Raw genomic sequence first — 15,728 nt, 5'->3', positions numbered from 1 at the left:
TTCTGCCATCTTGGATTCATTCATAAATCTGTCATTAAAATGACTTTTAATCTGTCTCAGCATTCATTTTCATTTTAGATAACTTTGCTGACAACATGTATGCAACAGGACAGCAATCGTGGTGTAATGCTTGGATTACCATGATGCTGCATAACTTGGTGCAATTCCCCCAGTAGATTCACCTAAACAGCCCAGCTCCCTTCAACAGCACTGAATGCCCTCCTGTAGTATTCTTGCTCCAGTGGCAGTTTGAAAGCCTGTTGGATCACAAGCCCGAGGTTAAGAAATAGCTTAGGTTCAGGTTGTTTGGCTCACTGGCTGAGTATGCCAGTGGGCAGAGATACTGGTCCCCAGGGTGTTCCAAACCTAGAAAGCACAGTAAAGTTTGTAAGCCTCCTGAAAGGGGTGTACTGGCAGGCTGACATTAACTACAACCTAGAACTTTTATGGGGTAGGCCTGCCTGTCAGCCATTCATGAGCTGCTACACAGAGTGGAAGCCTGGAGACAAAGAAGAAGTGGAGTCCTCCACAGAGCTCCCTTTAGAAGATGATGCATGGCCTCTGATACCCTGCTCATGCTCAAGGCCAATGGTGCAGCATCTGCTGACATGCCCATATCTGAGGTTGATGGTGTGGCCTCCCATGCATGAGGCTATTGGGTCTGCCAAGCATATCCACTCCGGTAAGAACATTGTTGACCCACTGCTGGCTTTCCATTAGTTTGCCCCTTGTCTGCTCCAAGCTACTCTGGTAAGTGACAATGTCTGCTTAGGGACGGTGGGTATTGCTTAGCCTTTTTACCCAGAGCTGCCGGACTGCCAGGAAAGGGGGAATCTGTCACCCTTTGGGTGTAGTCTTATGTCTTGTCACATTAGTTGACTTAGCCACATGGGTATTGTTTTGGTTCCTGTCCTGTGTCCTCCCTTGTATTGTCATTGGTTGTCTCTCTGTCTTTGTGTATTTAAACCTTCATTTTATTGTTTGAGCTCAAGTACAAGGTTCAGTTTATTCTGTTTTTTTGCCCAGTGTGTGCTCTTTGCTCATCCCCTAACCTCATTTGCATCTGTCTCAGCCCTTAGTTTCATGACAGCCAGAGAAAACCCACTTTCATCTTGTCAGGTTATTCGGAAATTCAAATAAATCTCAATTCACGCTTGATTCAGTCAGCTTCACATTTTGGTCAAACAATAAATGCAACAACCAAGACGTACATTTCTTGCTGGTTAATATACTTTATCTGAAGCCTTCATAACCCCAGGATGACATGCAGATACTGTACCAGAATGCTATATTTCTTATCTCATTGATCCATATACTGATCACATGCCCAGCAACAGTATAGCAAAAGCACCGGATTGGTTTTAAATGGTTTATGCTATGTCTGTTAATGCCAAGCAGTTAATACCTTATATGGATATGTCTATTAATCACGTTTGCATAGGCACTTGTAGTTTACTGACAATGTTTTGCAGAAGTGAAGCTAATCTGTGAGGTAATGTTCAGTTAAAACTGTGCAAAAGGATCATCACACTACAGAAAGTGAGAAACGAACATACAAACACAGACTGGTCAAGCTGAGGTCACAACAACATGTGTAGACAGTAGATAAGATATTATTAAAATTTCTTCCACAAGGTCAAGTAACACTGCAGACTTTGGTCTTTTGATGACAGCTTATCTGTTTATTTATTTATTTATTTATTTTACTATTATATTTTTTTCCTAGTACAATTTTTTCTCTGACCTGCTAATTCTGTCACTGCTGCTTGTTCATTTTAATTAGCTTTAAATATGAACAATCTTTTAATCAAATTTATTTTTTTTCATTCTGTAATTTCTCTATATAATATATAAACTCTATTATATATATACATATATTGAAGTATACAGCTCTGGTAAAAATAAGAGCCCACTGCAAAATAATGAGTTTCTTCTGTTTTTTTCTTCCAGGTTCATGTATTGGTGAGATGAACAGTTTTGTTGAATTTTTTGTGAACTGCTGATAATATTTCTCCTAAATTCCAAATATAACTATTGTTATTTAGAGTGTATATTTAAAGGAAATGACAACACATCAAAATAACCCAAGATCATGCAGTATTTGCAGAGCTTTAATAACTCAAATAAAACAAAATGCAAATAATTTGTAAACAGATTGTGTTAATGCTTTGGCTAAATAACATTAAGAAATCAGTATTTGGTGGAATAACCCCGATCTGCATGTGTTTTAGCTCCATGATCTCCACCAGTTTTTCACACTGCTGTTGGGGAACTTTGTACCACTCTTTTTGCAAAAAGCAAACAGCTCAGCTTTACTTTGCTTGATGGTTTGTGATCATCCATCTTCCTCTTGATGACATTCCAGAGGTTTTCAATAGGGTTCAAATCTGGAGATTGGGCAGTGCTCTCTTATTTTTTTTTCCAGAGCTGTATATACGTATATATATATATATACTACCAATCAAAAGTTTGGACACACCTTCTAATTCCATGGTCTTTCCTGATGTTTATTTCTTTCTACATTGTAACACAATGCTGAAGGCGGCCGAAATCCACAATAATGTCCTTTGAACAGTTGATATTGAGATATGTCTGCTACTGATGCTCTGTAAAGCCTTCATAACGCCTCTAATCTGAGGTGCTGTTAATTGGTGATTTCTGAGGCTGGTCACTCTAAATGAACTTCTCCTCTGCAGCAGAGGTCAGTTTTGGTCTTGCTTTACTGGGATGGTCTTCATGTGAGATAGTTTCATCATGGTGCTTGATGGGTTTTGCAAATGCACTTGACAATACTGTTCTTGCAAGAACTATTCCAGAACACCTGACCTTCGTGTCTTAAAATAACAACTGACTGTTTTTTGTTGTCGTTACATATGGATTACTGAAGTCCTGAATATATATTTATTATATTATTATAGAATATATATAGATTACTAAATATATACATATATATATATATATATATATATATATATATATATATATATATATATATATATATACACATATAAGACATAGTTTCCCATAAATCTCATGTATACATGTTAACAGTTGTTTTGTTTTTTAAACATTTTCTGGCTTTTTGTTTTGTTCATTCTCACTCTCACTAACAAATTACCAAACATCTCCCCTACTTCTGGTGAACATATCACTCCAAACACTGATGCACCAACACATTGCTTTGGTGTTTTGTTTTTGCTTTCAGCCCAGTTTTGCACACTTCCTGCACTAAGTCTTCAGCTTTAAAGGTGGCGGTTTCCTGTCAGTAATATGCTACCACAAACTGCTGCTTAGTTCTATTTGATTAGCATTAAGACAATTCTTGCCACAAAACAATCGCAAAAACAGTTTCCATCTCACTGACTGCATTTAGAGCTGATAGCAAATCTTGAACTTATGGCAAAAGAAATGCCGAGATCAGCCCAGTCTGTCTGCTCAGAGCCATACACCATAAACAAACACCATAGCTAGCACTTGCTTTTTTATTTTGAATATTATATATTATTCATTTTTAGGGATAATTTACAAGTGATTTATAAGTATAAAAGTATAAAAGAAACTATTGAAATCCAAGATAAATGTAAAAATATATTTTGGTTTAGTTTACAAAAACATTTACACACTTTTATCAAAAGATTGATAAATGATGTCCAGTAATTCCACACACATCAGCATGCTTTAACTTTTTGTACTCTTGTGCATCATCATTGTCGTCATCTTCTTCAGCCCTTTGTGTCCTTCGGGTCCATTAAGTTGATTGTTTCTGTCAAAGAAGTCTTTCCCCCAAAGCTATTTTCAATGTTTGTATTTTTTAGTTTAGCCGATCCGTCTTTGTCTTTTCTTATATGAAGAGGAACTCTTTCATGGATGGATGAATGTGGTATTCCACTGGCTGTAGACCTTGTTCTTAGCTGATGGCTGATCTGTGTAGCTCTTTCCATTATTTGGACAGGAAGAAACTGTGAAGTAAACAGGAGACTTTTCATGATGGCAGCTTAAGGTGCTTTTTTTGGACCCACAAATTTCTAATCTCAGTTTCTTTGTTTCGTTGCATTGTCCATCATGTCCTTGTTCAATCATGATTGACCTCTTTTGATTTTGGAGTAATGCATTATTGCATTTAGGTGTCTCACTGCCCTTTGGTGTTTGAGAAAGAGTACCTACTTTTGTTTTGGGAGAAAGCAGATCAAAGTTACCACTTTCTTTGCTTTCATTACAGCCCTGAGCATCATCCCTAGATGTAGACCTGTGGTCACTTGGCTGTTTATAGGTGCAAGTATGTTTAATTACAAGAGTACGGCTGAATAAGATACCATCTACATCAGTTTGGGGGGATTTTACATTGTTGCAAGGCAAATTCCTTGAAGGAGAAGTCATTCCTGGTAATATTTTGGTCCCTGATGGAGAGTCTACCTTTTTTAGGTGTTCTGTCCTTGAACCAGCTGAACACATCATTTTTTGGAGATCCTCTGCAACTGGTTTAATGATGCTGTTGTTCTTGGTGCCTGGGTTAGGGTATCGAGCAAGTGGTGGACTAGACCTTTGTGTCTGACCACCTGGATTAGGATCTCTCATCACATCAGATCCATCAGATTTTTGGGTGGATATGACGGACTTGATTATGCTGCTCTCTGGGCATACAGGTGCACTTGGGAATTCGATTGGTTTTCCAGACTGTGGACTATGACTTTGTCTCTGGTACTCCGTATTAAGTTCCCCCTCCCTTGGGGTGAGCAAAGTCTCATCTTGGTCAATGTAAAGTATTGGTGTCTTATTCCAGCAACTGAGGCAGAAGAAGTCACTGTCACTGCCTAAGTCATTCATGTGAGGGCAAGTGAATTTGAAGTCCTTCCTTTCCTCCTGGCATATCTGATGACGCTCTCTCTTCTGGTCAGGTTCAGAACATTCAGTGAAGATTTTTCTAGCTTCCTCTGGTGAAAGAAGTATGATTTCCGGCAAATCATTGGTGGAATCTGAATTGTCAGAATCATCTGCCTTTTCAAATACGTCATTATTATTTGTTACACATTCGTCTGAACTGCTTGTAAGTGATGGGTCAGTGAATGCTTGCATGTTGTCTTTTACCATATCTGTTATGGTCTTCGGTATGTCTTTATAAGCATTCACACGCAGATCTTCAGGATTCTCTGTACCAGTCTGGGCTAGACTGTCTACAACATTCCTAACACTTTCAGACACTGGCTGTGAAACCTTCTTGCACCATGTGAGGTTATAGTCTGACATTGGTTCTGCAAGAACATTATCCACATCGGGTGGTTGTCCAGTCACATTCAGCCAGGAGGATTTAAAGTCCTCAGATGTTAAGGTGGTTTCATTAATAAGGATTTGCGAACAATTATCCAGCATTTTTACATGTTTAGGTAACTGATACTGAAGAACCACAGCATTCATTTCTTTTACACACAGTTTTGATGCACTTTTGAACACCTCTTTTAATGCTACTAAATTGGCCAAGTTTTGTTTGTCCCCATTATGAAACAGATCTACAATGCACTTTACAACATTACTTACTGTGGATTTGTCTCTCTCTCGTGCATTGACCTCTAAAGTTTTCACCATATCCTTCAGATCCTGCAAAGTATATTCAACTACAGGAACTGTGGACAAATCAAATGTGGTTTCTTCTGAAGAAGATTCAAGTTCCTTGACATTACTTTGTTCTACTGAAACTTTTGATGTTGAATCAATAATGTGGGCAGCACCTTGACATTTGTTAGAGTTTTCGGTTGCAGATACAGGGTCATTTTCACACTGAGAATTCTCACAGCTTTGAGAGCCTGATGTTGGATTTTTTTCTGTTGTAGGCATTATAGAGATATCAACTGCTGATCCCAGTCTTGGTGAAGAACTTGGTAATGAAGGTACCTGAGACAGACCCTCAATGACATTAAAGGTCATATTTTGTACATTTGTCTCCTTCTCATGCTTCTCAAAAGGACTCTTGGCAATGTTGGTTTTCAAGAGGAGGCTGAAATGAGTGCTTGTAGTAACATCATTCTGTGGTCCATGACTAAAGACTTGCTGAGAAATTGGTGGAACAACAGCTACTGCCTTGTTGACTTGATGAACTATTCTGAGCTGTGATTTTACCAGATTTTGGCACACAACTGGGTATATGCAGGACTCTTCATTTCTCTTTTTCCAATTAGTGCTCTGATTCTGCCTTGACCTTTGTGGTTCTGCCAGATGACCAACAGCTCCAATTGCATTCCCCCTTGAAATGCCTGTTTCTTTAACAGGTTCCTTGTATGTCTTGCCTTGCCTTGCCTTGTCTTGACTGTAGTTTAATCCAGTGGTGATGCAATTAGCTGTACTATCATGTGTAGATTGCTGGGATCCACTTTTGCTCTTAGCAAACTGGGACCCAAAACTGGAGGAATTCAGACCACTTATCTGGTTGTTGTGATTTCGCAGCAATTGATGTATTAAATGCCCATGGGAGTAGTTATCAGATCCTGAACCTGACCTGGGAGATGATGTGTGACTGGTGGAAGTGCTAAAAGTGGATATGTCCTGGGAGTTTGCAGTTAGCCCACTCACTGTGGCGGAATTCAACCTGGCCCTTTTTGGCAGGTGTGGAATGTTGCTTGAACTATGCTGTAAATCAATGTAACCATAACCATCATATTTTCTGCATGGTGTAGGTTGGCATAATGGATTTTGAACCTGGCTGTGACTGCTGGAAATCACAAACTGTGAAGGCAGCAATGAGTTCACTGGTAGACTTGATACAGCAGGAACGTGTACAACAGAGTTGGGTGTTTCGCTTACTATTCTCATTTGACCTTGATTCATGTTTGTTGTCAGTTCTGCATGATTAATCTGAGCAGTTAAAAATGCCTTCTGTGACTGGGCTGCAGGCTGGTGTGTAGCATGCACTCCATGGTAGCATGTACTCCATCTATTTATAGGGTGTTTCCCGGGTGGAACTGAACCATACGTACAAGAACTATTTACAAATGCATTGCTAGTACAACTGACATTTTGCATGGAGTGCAGATCCTTATAATTCCTCTGATTAGCGGTATTTATGACCTTTGGATCACAGCTGAGGTTTACAGTCAGGGTTTCTACTTGTCCTGCTTTGAACGCTGCATGGTGTACGATATTTGATAGATGATTTCTGCCAGAAGCTGGAGATATGTAAGGCAACTGATTCTGTGGTCCACTGCTCCACATCTGTGGTGTCCAGTTTGGCTGCAAATCAGCTGAACGTGATGTAGGCTGGAAGAAAGCATGAGGATCGCTTCTGGAAGATTGTTGATCAAAGCTTTTTTGCTGTTGACCATATGCCATCTGCGGTGTGGGGCAAAATTGCCTGCTCAAGACAGTCTGGGGTGGATTAGGTAGATTGTTCTCCATGACAGATGGATTCTGACAGATTTGCATTCTGACAGGTTATGTCATTCTCTTCTGGACACTGACGGATCTGAAAGAAAAAAAAATGAATAGAATTGGCAAATACAACATAGTCATAAAATACATAATGATAAATACCAACCACATAATCCAGGATATCTATTGACTAAATTTGGTATAAATTTATTATTTTTAAATAGTGTATACCTTCACGTATGCCAATTTCTATACCATTTATACCGTTCTAAACCATTTGACTATACCATCTATACCGTCTTTATGCCTGCCATTATCTTCATTAATAAAAGTAATCTGGAATGACAAACCTCATGGGTCATAATGTCAGTATAAACTGATATCTGGTGAAAGAAATGTTTTACTTTTCTGGACATTCCCTTTGCCCAACATTGTAGTCTGCTGAATACATTATTTTAATGGCTATTAAAATCTGTTGAAAATTTAACTCTCATATCATCACAGATTATATAGTTTCTTAGTAGTTGACTATGACCACCACCATAGACAGTGGTTTCCTCTACCAACCCAACAGATCTAGCATATGCCACTGGCACCCCCAGAAATTGCCCACATATACCATGATGATAAGAGATATCACTGCTGGCTTGAAATTACCAACACTTGTAGCCCAACAGAGTTGCCAATTTCCACTTTTAGCCATAGAGAGCCTAGGGTTGTCAGTTTGCCCCACAACCTTACAGTAGCCACCACCAGTAGATCCATTAGTTAGCCCGAGAGAGTAGAAAGCTGCCACCACCAACCCCAGAAAGGACAACTATCACTGTCAGCCCCAAAGATCTTTGACAAATGCCTCCACCAACTGTAGAGTCTACAGTTATTCTATATTTGCTCAAATCCCAAAACCAAAAGGTTGACAGTTGCAACCACTAAACTCAATGTCAGCTCTACAGATTTGATAGTCCGGAACTTTCAGGAAAAACCAAAGAACATACCAGAGGCACACTATTTAGGAATGTAATAGTTATTATTCAAAGATTAGTGTGAAATCTAGTGTGTCACTATATTTACACAAAGACTTTGACACGAACAATCATCTGGCAGTCAATAAAGAATTTTTGGCTATGCATCTGTTAGGTGATTCTCACCTTTGGCCTTTCCTGTTATACACTGCCACAAAGAGCAGGGTGGTCTATGCTTCAGGGATTTCATATAGTCCTCAATATTGCTTCATGCTTTTGTTTCACAGATTTTGTACAGCCAAAATTCAGGCAGTTTTCAGCACGTATCTCATATATACCATTTCTTTAGATTCATTATATTCAATATATTTAAAATCTTCTACAAATAAAACTACAATAAATAAATACTACAAAACTCATACAAAGAACAGCTTCCTCTAGTCTCAGTTGTGAGAACATCACAATAGGTGCGTTTACATGGACACTTGTAATCTGATTGTAACAGGACTAGAAGCACAATCAGATTAAAAAAGTGTCATGTAAACACATCAATTGGATGGAATTTGCCACATCTGATTAAAATTTCAATCGGATGGTAAGGGGTGGTTTAAACCATTGTTAGTTCGATCGAGAGGACATGTAAACACTTAATCGGATGGAATATGTTCCTGGAAAGTTCTGCGCATGTGCAATGACATATGACGTATGGACATTGATACGAATGACGTATGACGTATGGACGTTGATATGAATGACATATGACGTATGGACGTTGATATGAATGACATATGACGTATGGACGTTGATACGAATGACGTATGACGTACGGACGTTGATACGAATGACGTATGACGTATGGACGTTGATATGAATGACGTATGACGTATGGACGTTGATATGAATGACATATGACGTATGGACGTTGATATGAATGACATATGACGTATGGACGTTGATATGAATGACGTATGACGTACGGACGTTGATACGAATGACGTATGGACGTTGATATGAATGACGTATGACGTATGGACGTTGATATGAATGACATATGACGTATGGACGTTGATATGAATGACATATGACGTATGGACGTTGATACGAATGACGTATGACGTACGGACGTTGATATGAATGACGTATGACGTACGGACGTTGATATGAATGACGTATGACGTATGGACGTTGATACGAATGACGTATGACGTACGGACGTTGATATGAATGACGTATGACGTACGGACGTTGATATGAATGACGTATGACGTATGGACGTTGATACGAATGACGTATGACGTACGGACGTTGATATGAATGACGTATGACGTACGGACGTTGATATGAATGACGTATGACGTACGGACGTTGATACGAATGACGTATGACGTACGGACGTTGATATGAATGACGTATGACGTACGGACGTTGATATGAATGACGTATGACGTACGGACGTTGATATGAATGACGTATGACGTACGGACGTTGATACGAATGACGTATGACGTACGGATGTTGATACGAATGACGTATGACGTATGGATGTTTTCGTGGACTGTGCGCATGTCAAAAGATCTAATCCGATTCTAATCATGTGTCATGTAAACGCGCATAACAATCTGATTACTTTATACCGCGTTCATGTAAACGCTGCGATCGGATTCGTCAATCTGATTGAATTCAGTCCGAACCGATTAAAAAGTGTCCATGTAAACGCACCTAATGATCACTAAATAAATTTTTGTCTGGCTTTTTTTTTCAGCAGGCAGATCTGCAGCGGAAAGAAGAAGCATTTCCTTTACTCTCTGAGCATCCTGGCAAGCCAAAGCAAGGTCTACTGCAACCCTTGTGCAAATGCTATCAAGCTTTTATGCATGAGCATCTGATTGGATTAATAATTCTGTATTTATAAATAAAAAAAGAAAAGAAATAAACCACCAAATCACCACCTGCCCCAGAGTTGATGGTAACCCCTGCTACCACCAAAGAGCCAACAGCTGCAGCCGTCAGCCCCATGCTACCATATGTTGCCACTGTCAACCTCAAGGATAATACTTGCTACCATCAGCCCTAGAGTCAACAGTTACCCCTGTCAGCCCCAAAGAGTCAATGAGCATCAGTATCAGCCCCACAGACATGAGAGTTGCCACCACTAGCCCCAGAGTTGACAGAGCTATTAACCTGACACAGTCAACACGGCGCAACCACAGAACAACAGTACAACCAGTAGAGACTCATATTTTGCTTAAATATTTTGCTAAAACATGCATAGTCATAGACTGTGACACAGCAGGTCACACTGGCATAGTCTGCATACAGGCTCAGGATCTCTGACAAAAAATAACTGGCTACAGGAAAACAGTAACGTATTACCTAATTTTCATGATTTGAACTGGTAACTTCTAAAACATCTCAAAATTTATCTGGACACAAAAAACATATCCATTGATTAAATGAACCTTTCTAAAGGATGACAATACACAACAAAAAATTTAATTAAATAAAAATGAAAGACACAGCATTTGATTATACCTGATTATAATTAGCAAAAAATTAATAATAATATAATATCAATTATGAATTATTTTAAATTAAAACCAAACACCAAAACATTATATACAAAATAAAATGCAGAACACTTACAACATTTTTAAATTTCCAGATTTGGTAACAGGTCACATGTTAATGAAGGTGATGATGCTGTGAGATTCCATATATGGTTTGGAAAAATAACCATCACCCTCTGTGTCTGTTTTATATCATAAATATCATATCATGTCCTGTATATGAAAGTACTGTGTATTCCATACATGGAAGAATAAGGAAGAATTTGGAAAGAGGCTTAATGTTCGATGTTATATAACACTTACATTGACTATGTTCTACAGATGAACTAAGTCAAGTTTCTATAACCTTCTTCTGCACAGGTGTTGATTTCCGTTGAACTCATTTCCGTTCTTAAACATTGTACTGTGGTTTCCTGTTGCTTCACCAAAAGGAGCATATAAAAATTTAGGTCAGCACAATCCAAATTGCTTTTGACTCACTGTGCATGACTCCATTGTTAAGACTTCAGATTTTCCAGCAAATTACCCTACATTCCCAGGATCCTGTGTTTCAGACTCATATCACCTCTGTCCTGTGCTCCTCAGCCTACATGGATACCTCTTCTAATATCCCCAACATCCATATATGAATTTATTTACTGAAATATATATAAATCAGCAAAATCTCTTGTACTAGATTAAACTTTGTACTTTTCGAATCAGGAAATATGTTTTTTATCTTTGACCTTTGGTGACACCATGACAAGAGCTAAGGGAACGTGCGTCTCTGGATTTGTAACTGCAACATTACATTGACCTGCAACATCCCTTCAGCATCCAACATTCCAATATACTTAATCTATTCATTGATAGACACTTTTGTATATTGCTCTGCAAGAACATTCCACTGACCTGCAATGTTCCTTTTAACCGTTTAGTCTGAGGCACAGTGATTAAAACATTTCACTACTGATCGAATGGTCATGAGTTCAAATCCCAGCATTGCAAAGCATACACGTAAATTGTCTGTAATATTCCAGGATACTGCATTGACCTGCAACATTCCTTTAGCCTGCTATGTTACTTACCCTGCAATATTCCATTGGTCTAAACCATTCCATTGACCTATGTTTCTTAGACCTACAACATTCCGTTAGCCTACAATATTCCACAATATTGCCTTGGCCTGCAACAATCCTTTAGGCTACAACATTCCTCTGGCCTGCAATATTCAGATGCCTGCAACATTCCACCTGCCTGTAGTAGTGTTTGGACCTATAGCATCCTTCAGCCTGTAATATTTCATTGGCCTGCAACATACCTTTAGGCATCAGCATTCCTCTGGCCTGCAGTATTAAATTTGCCTATAAGATCACACTGGCCTGCAACATTTGTTGGACCTACAACATTCCTGTAGCTTGCAATATTCCAGTGACCTACAACTGTTAACTTGCTTACAAACTTTCAATTGTCCTACGACATTCCATTGACCTGCTGTGTTTCTTTGGACTGCAAAAAAATTCCTTTGGACTGCAGTGTTCCTCTGACTTAAATATTCTTTTGCCTTGCAACATTCCACTGGCTAGCAGCATTCCTCAGACCTACAACTCTGGGATTAAATCCCTTGAGCAAGCCCTTCACCCTCAACTGCTCAGTTGCCCAATGGCATAATAGACACGGACTGCAATATTCCATAGTGTTGCTTGGCCTATTATTTTCTTTTAATCTGCAACCTTCCACTGGCCTACAACTAGCCTGTGTTTCTTTGCACTGCAATATTCCATTGACCCAAAGCAATCCTTTTCACCTGCAACTTTTTTTTGACCATCATCATTCCTCTGGCTTGCGATATTTTATTCCAATATTTCATTCGCCATCAACATCTTGTATCTTGTAACAGGCAAAGTTACATTAACCTCCCGTATTCTAATCGTATTTAACTTTCCTTTATTCCTCAACATTTTAATAGACTCTTACATTTCAATGATGAGCATTGCTCCATTTGCTTTCAGCATTCACTTTGCCTACACATTTCACTGCACTAAAACATTCCTTTAGCCTGCAACATTTATTTTGCCTGCAGCGGTCCACTGGTCTGCAAACTATTTGACTTTAACAATTTGCTTCTAGCCTGCAACACTGAATTTGCCTACAACAATCCACTGGCCTGCAATATTTGTTGGACCTACTACATTCCTTGAGCCTGCAAAATTCTATTGACCTACAACATTCTACTGGCCTACAACATTCAATTTAGCTGTTTATATTCATTTAAGCTGTAGCATAAGACTGAAAATAATAACTGGATTCATGAAGACTGGTTTCAAAGGAGTTTGCTTTATTAGCAGTCAACAATCCAGTAGCACAGATGCCTTAAACCTCAAACTTGCACTGAGGTTCCTATGGTTTCAGTATCCTTACATACATTTCATCCATGTTCCTCTTATCAACCCTCGTCCAAACACGCAACCAGACGCTTCCCCTTTTGCTTACATCCAGTCACAATTCTGCTCACGCATGCTGTTTTTTAAGTTCCCATTATTTCCAGGAGGCCTTGGGTTGACCATCTTCAGGAAAGCTTATAGCTTGTCTTGATTATTCTGTTTCTTCTTTATTTTACTCTAAAGGCTCCTTTTAACATGGACGAGTGAAAATCCTCTCTTTTCCAGGTTCCTTGTATAAAGATCTATTTGAGCCCATTATATTCTAATGTACCTTTGGACCCCCATGTTTGCTTTTCTTATATCTCTGTATTTGTCCATGCATTGTCTCCTAGTTTCTGCTACACCTACACACCTGGACACTTTTACAGCTTACCTTCATACCTTCTATTTCCTGTATGTATTAAGAGGTACCTGGACATTCCCATTTCTGAGTCACTCATTGATCTCTTTGTTTTTTAAGAAGAAGAAGAAGAAGAAGAAGAAGAAGAAGAATGGACTGACCAAAAATGCCCAAACTGCCCAAAAACTAAACAGGTAAATCCATGATAAGTCAGTAATAAAGCTCAAGCGGCACTTTACACTAATTTACACTAATTCCATCAGATTTAAGATAAAATTAGATAAAGAAACTAGTAGGAGAAGCACTCGCTCTTTCTCGCTCTAAAACACAGAACTGTAGCACAGGAACAGCTCTAGACATCTTATTGGCATGTTAGGGTCAAACTAATCATCAGTCAAGGGCAACTTGTGAGGCCACGCCCTTTTCAATATACACTTACATATACTATGTAATACCATGTGAATGAATCATAATTACAAAAACATCCTCCAGAAATATTACTCAGACTTACATACCTCCAGAAAACTAATCCCGTCTGAATAGTACCGTAGTGCACTTCTCTACGAACAGATTCTTCTCCACAGGTTTATACTCCTCTTGTAGCTAGTAATAACGAGCTTTTACCCCAGACTCAGAAGCTCATGCTCTGCTCATGCAGATCAAAAGTTTTCACACTTTGTAATCATACTGACAGCATCGTTTGATGTCGAGTTCACGCGAGGCGAGGCAAGACAAGCAGAAAGCGTATGGGTGAGCCAGTCTCTCTTCTTGTTTCTATGCATGCCAACATTACCACACAGGAACCTGCAGATCACCCACAGAGCTCTGAATAATAGCTACACCAAAACCTCAAACACTGACAGATTTACTCAGGAGAAACTTAACATCAAATGCCAAATAACAAATAATAACAAGTACAGAAAAGCTCCCAGCTCACAAAGCAGCTGATGTTAGAGCTCCATTATACCACTATGCAAAAGTCTCTAATATACTAAATACCGGGCGTTTACAATAACTATGTAGAAAATAGAACATTTTGTAACAATAATGATGGTGAAATCTGTTTATTCTGATGATTCTGATTAGATAAAATGTGTGTAATCATTAACATGGACGTTTCCAGTAAGGGGAAATGTTGTGTGTGTGTGTGTGTCATGTATGGAATGAGTCTCCAGTGTCAGTGCTGTGTAAAGCTGGAACTTCAGGACAGAGGAGTTTACAAAATCTTGTTAGTTTCTCTGTAACATGACGAGCTACGATTATTATTATTATTATTATTATTATTATTATTAAGATGAAGAGAGAATATTGTGTAGCAGCTCTGATGTTAAGAAAGAACACAAAGAAATCTCTTTGGAATAAAAACACTTATAGTAAAATAATCGCGTGCTGTTTTCGGGATTTAAACTCTGGGCAAATGCCAAAATGTGTGTGTGTGTGTGTGTGTGTGTGTGTGTAGGCTCCACAGCTAAGAAAAAGTTTGTGCTCCGCGCGTCGTTCGCTCATGCAGAACCTTCACAAGCACATCTTCCTGCACATCTGTACACCACATCCACATCTGCACATCCGGTATGCGCCTTTACATCAAAGAAATAAAGAAATCAAATAAAGTGCGTTTTACTTACAAATTCCGCTTTATCGGGCAATCCAGGTAACGATTTAATCCAGCTCGTAACACACACACACACACACACACACACACACACGTCCCCGTCTATTAAAAGCAGCACCAGCTCTCCAGCATGCCTTAACCCCGCCCTCATCATAACGTCTCAACCAATCAGAATGACTTCTGACAAAATACATATTTTTTTTTACTATATTTAAAAATATTAAAATAGAAGCACACAGAAGACAAAGTATAGGGTTAACCGTAAAGACATGAGAAGAACGAGTCCAGGAGGACAGGGTATAGAGCAGATTCATGGAAATACTTATAGCACTAGGAAATGGTTAAAAATAAATAAATAAATAAATAAATAAAAAGTCAGGAAACAGAGGTAAGCTATAGGCTTCCTGAAAATGGTAAAAAAAAAACAAACAAAAAAAAAACAAGACCTTCTGGAAATAATGGGAACTT

General features: G+C 38.8%; 1 protein-coding gene across 2 annotated transcripts; it reads right to left on the bottom strand.

The window, feature by feature from the left end:
• Window positions 1-3,025: 3,025 nt before the first annotated feature.
• Window positions 3,026-15,413, bottom strand: LOC131364270 (uncharacterized). 2 transcript variants are annotated; one of them, XM_058407366.1, is made up of 2 exons: window positions 15,274-15,413; window positions 3,026-7,450 (listed from the first exon to the last, which is right to left on the bottom strand). In XM_058407366.1, exon 2 carries the CDS (start codon window positions 7,408-7,410, stop codon window positions 3,862-3,864), a length of 3,549 nt encoding a protein of 1,182 aa, XP_058263349.1. In that variant the 5' UTR covers window positions 7,411-7,450; window positions 15,274-15,413; the 3' UTR covers window positions 3,026-3,861. The 2 variants fall into 2 exon arrangements, with proteins under 2 accessions (XP_058263349.1, XP_058263350.1); XM_058407367.1 differs by lacking the exon at window positions 15,274-15,413 and adding an exon at window positions 14,164-14,535.
• Window positions 15,414-15,728: the final 315 nt, after the last annotated feature.

Source organism: Hemibagrus wyckioides, linkage group LG14 (assembly GCF_019097595.1).
Source record: "Hemibagrus wyckioides isolate EC202008001 linkage group LG14, SWU_Hwy_1.0, whole genome shotgun sequence".
NCBI lineage: Eukaryota > Metazoa > Chordata > Actinopteri > Siluriformes > Bagridae > Hemibagrus > Hemibagrus wyckioides.
The sequence above is the reverse complement of the archived record's forward strand: the minus strand, read 5'-3'. Positions and strand labels throughout refer to the sequence as shown.

What these genes read in the sequence shown, in the direction of transcription:
- LOC131364270 (XM_058407366.1), bottom strand. Translation starts at nt 7,410, where the DNA reads ATGCAAATCTGTCAGAATCCATCTGTCATGGAGAACAATCTACCTAAT.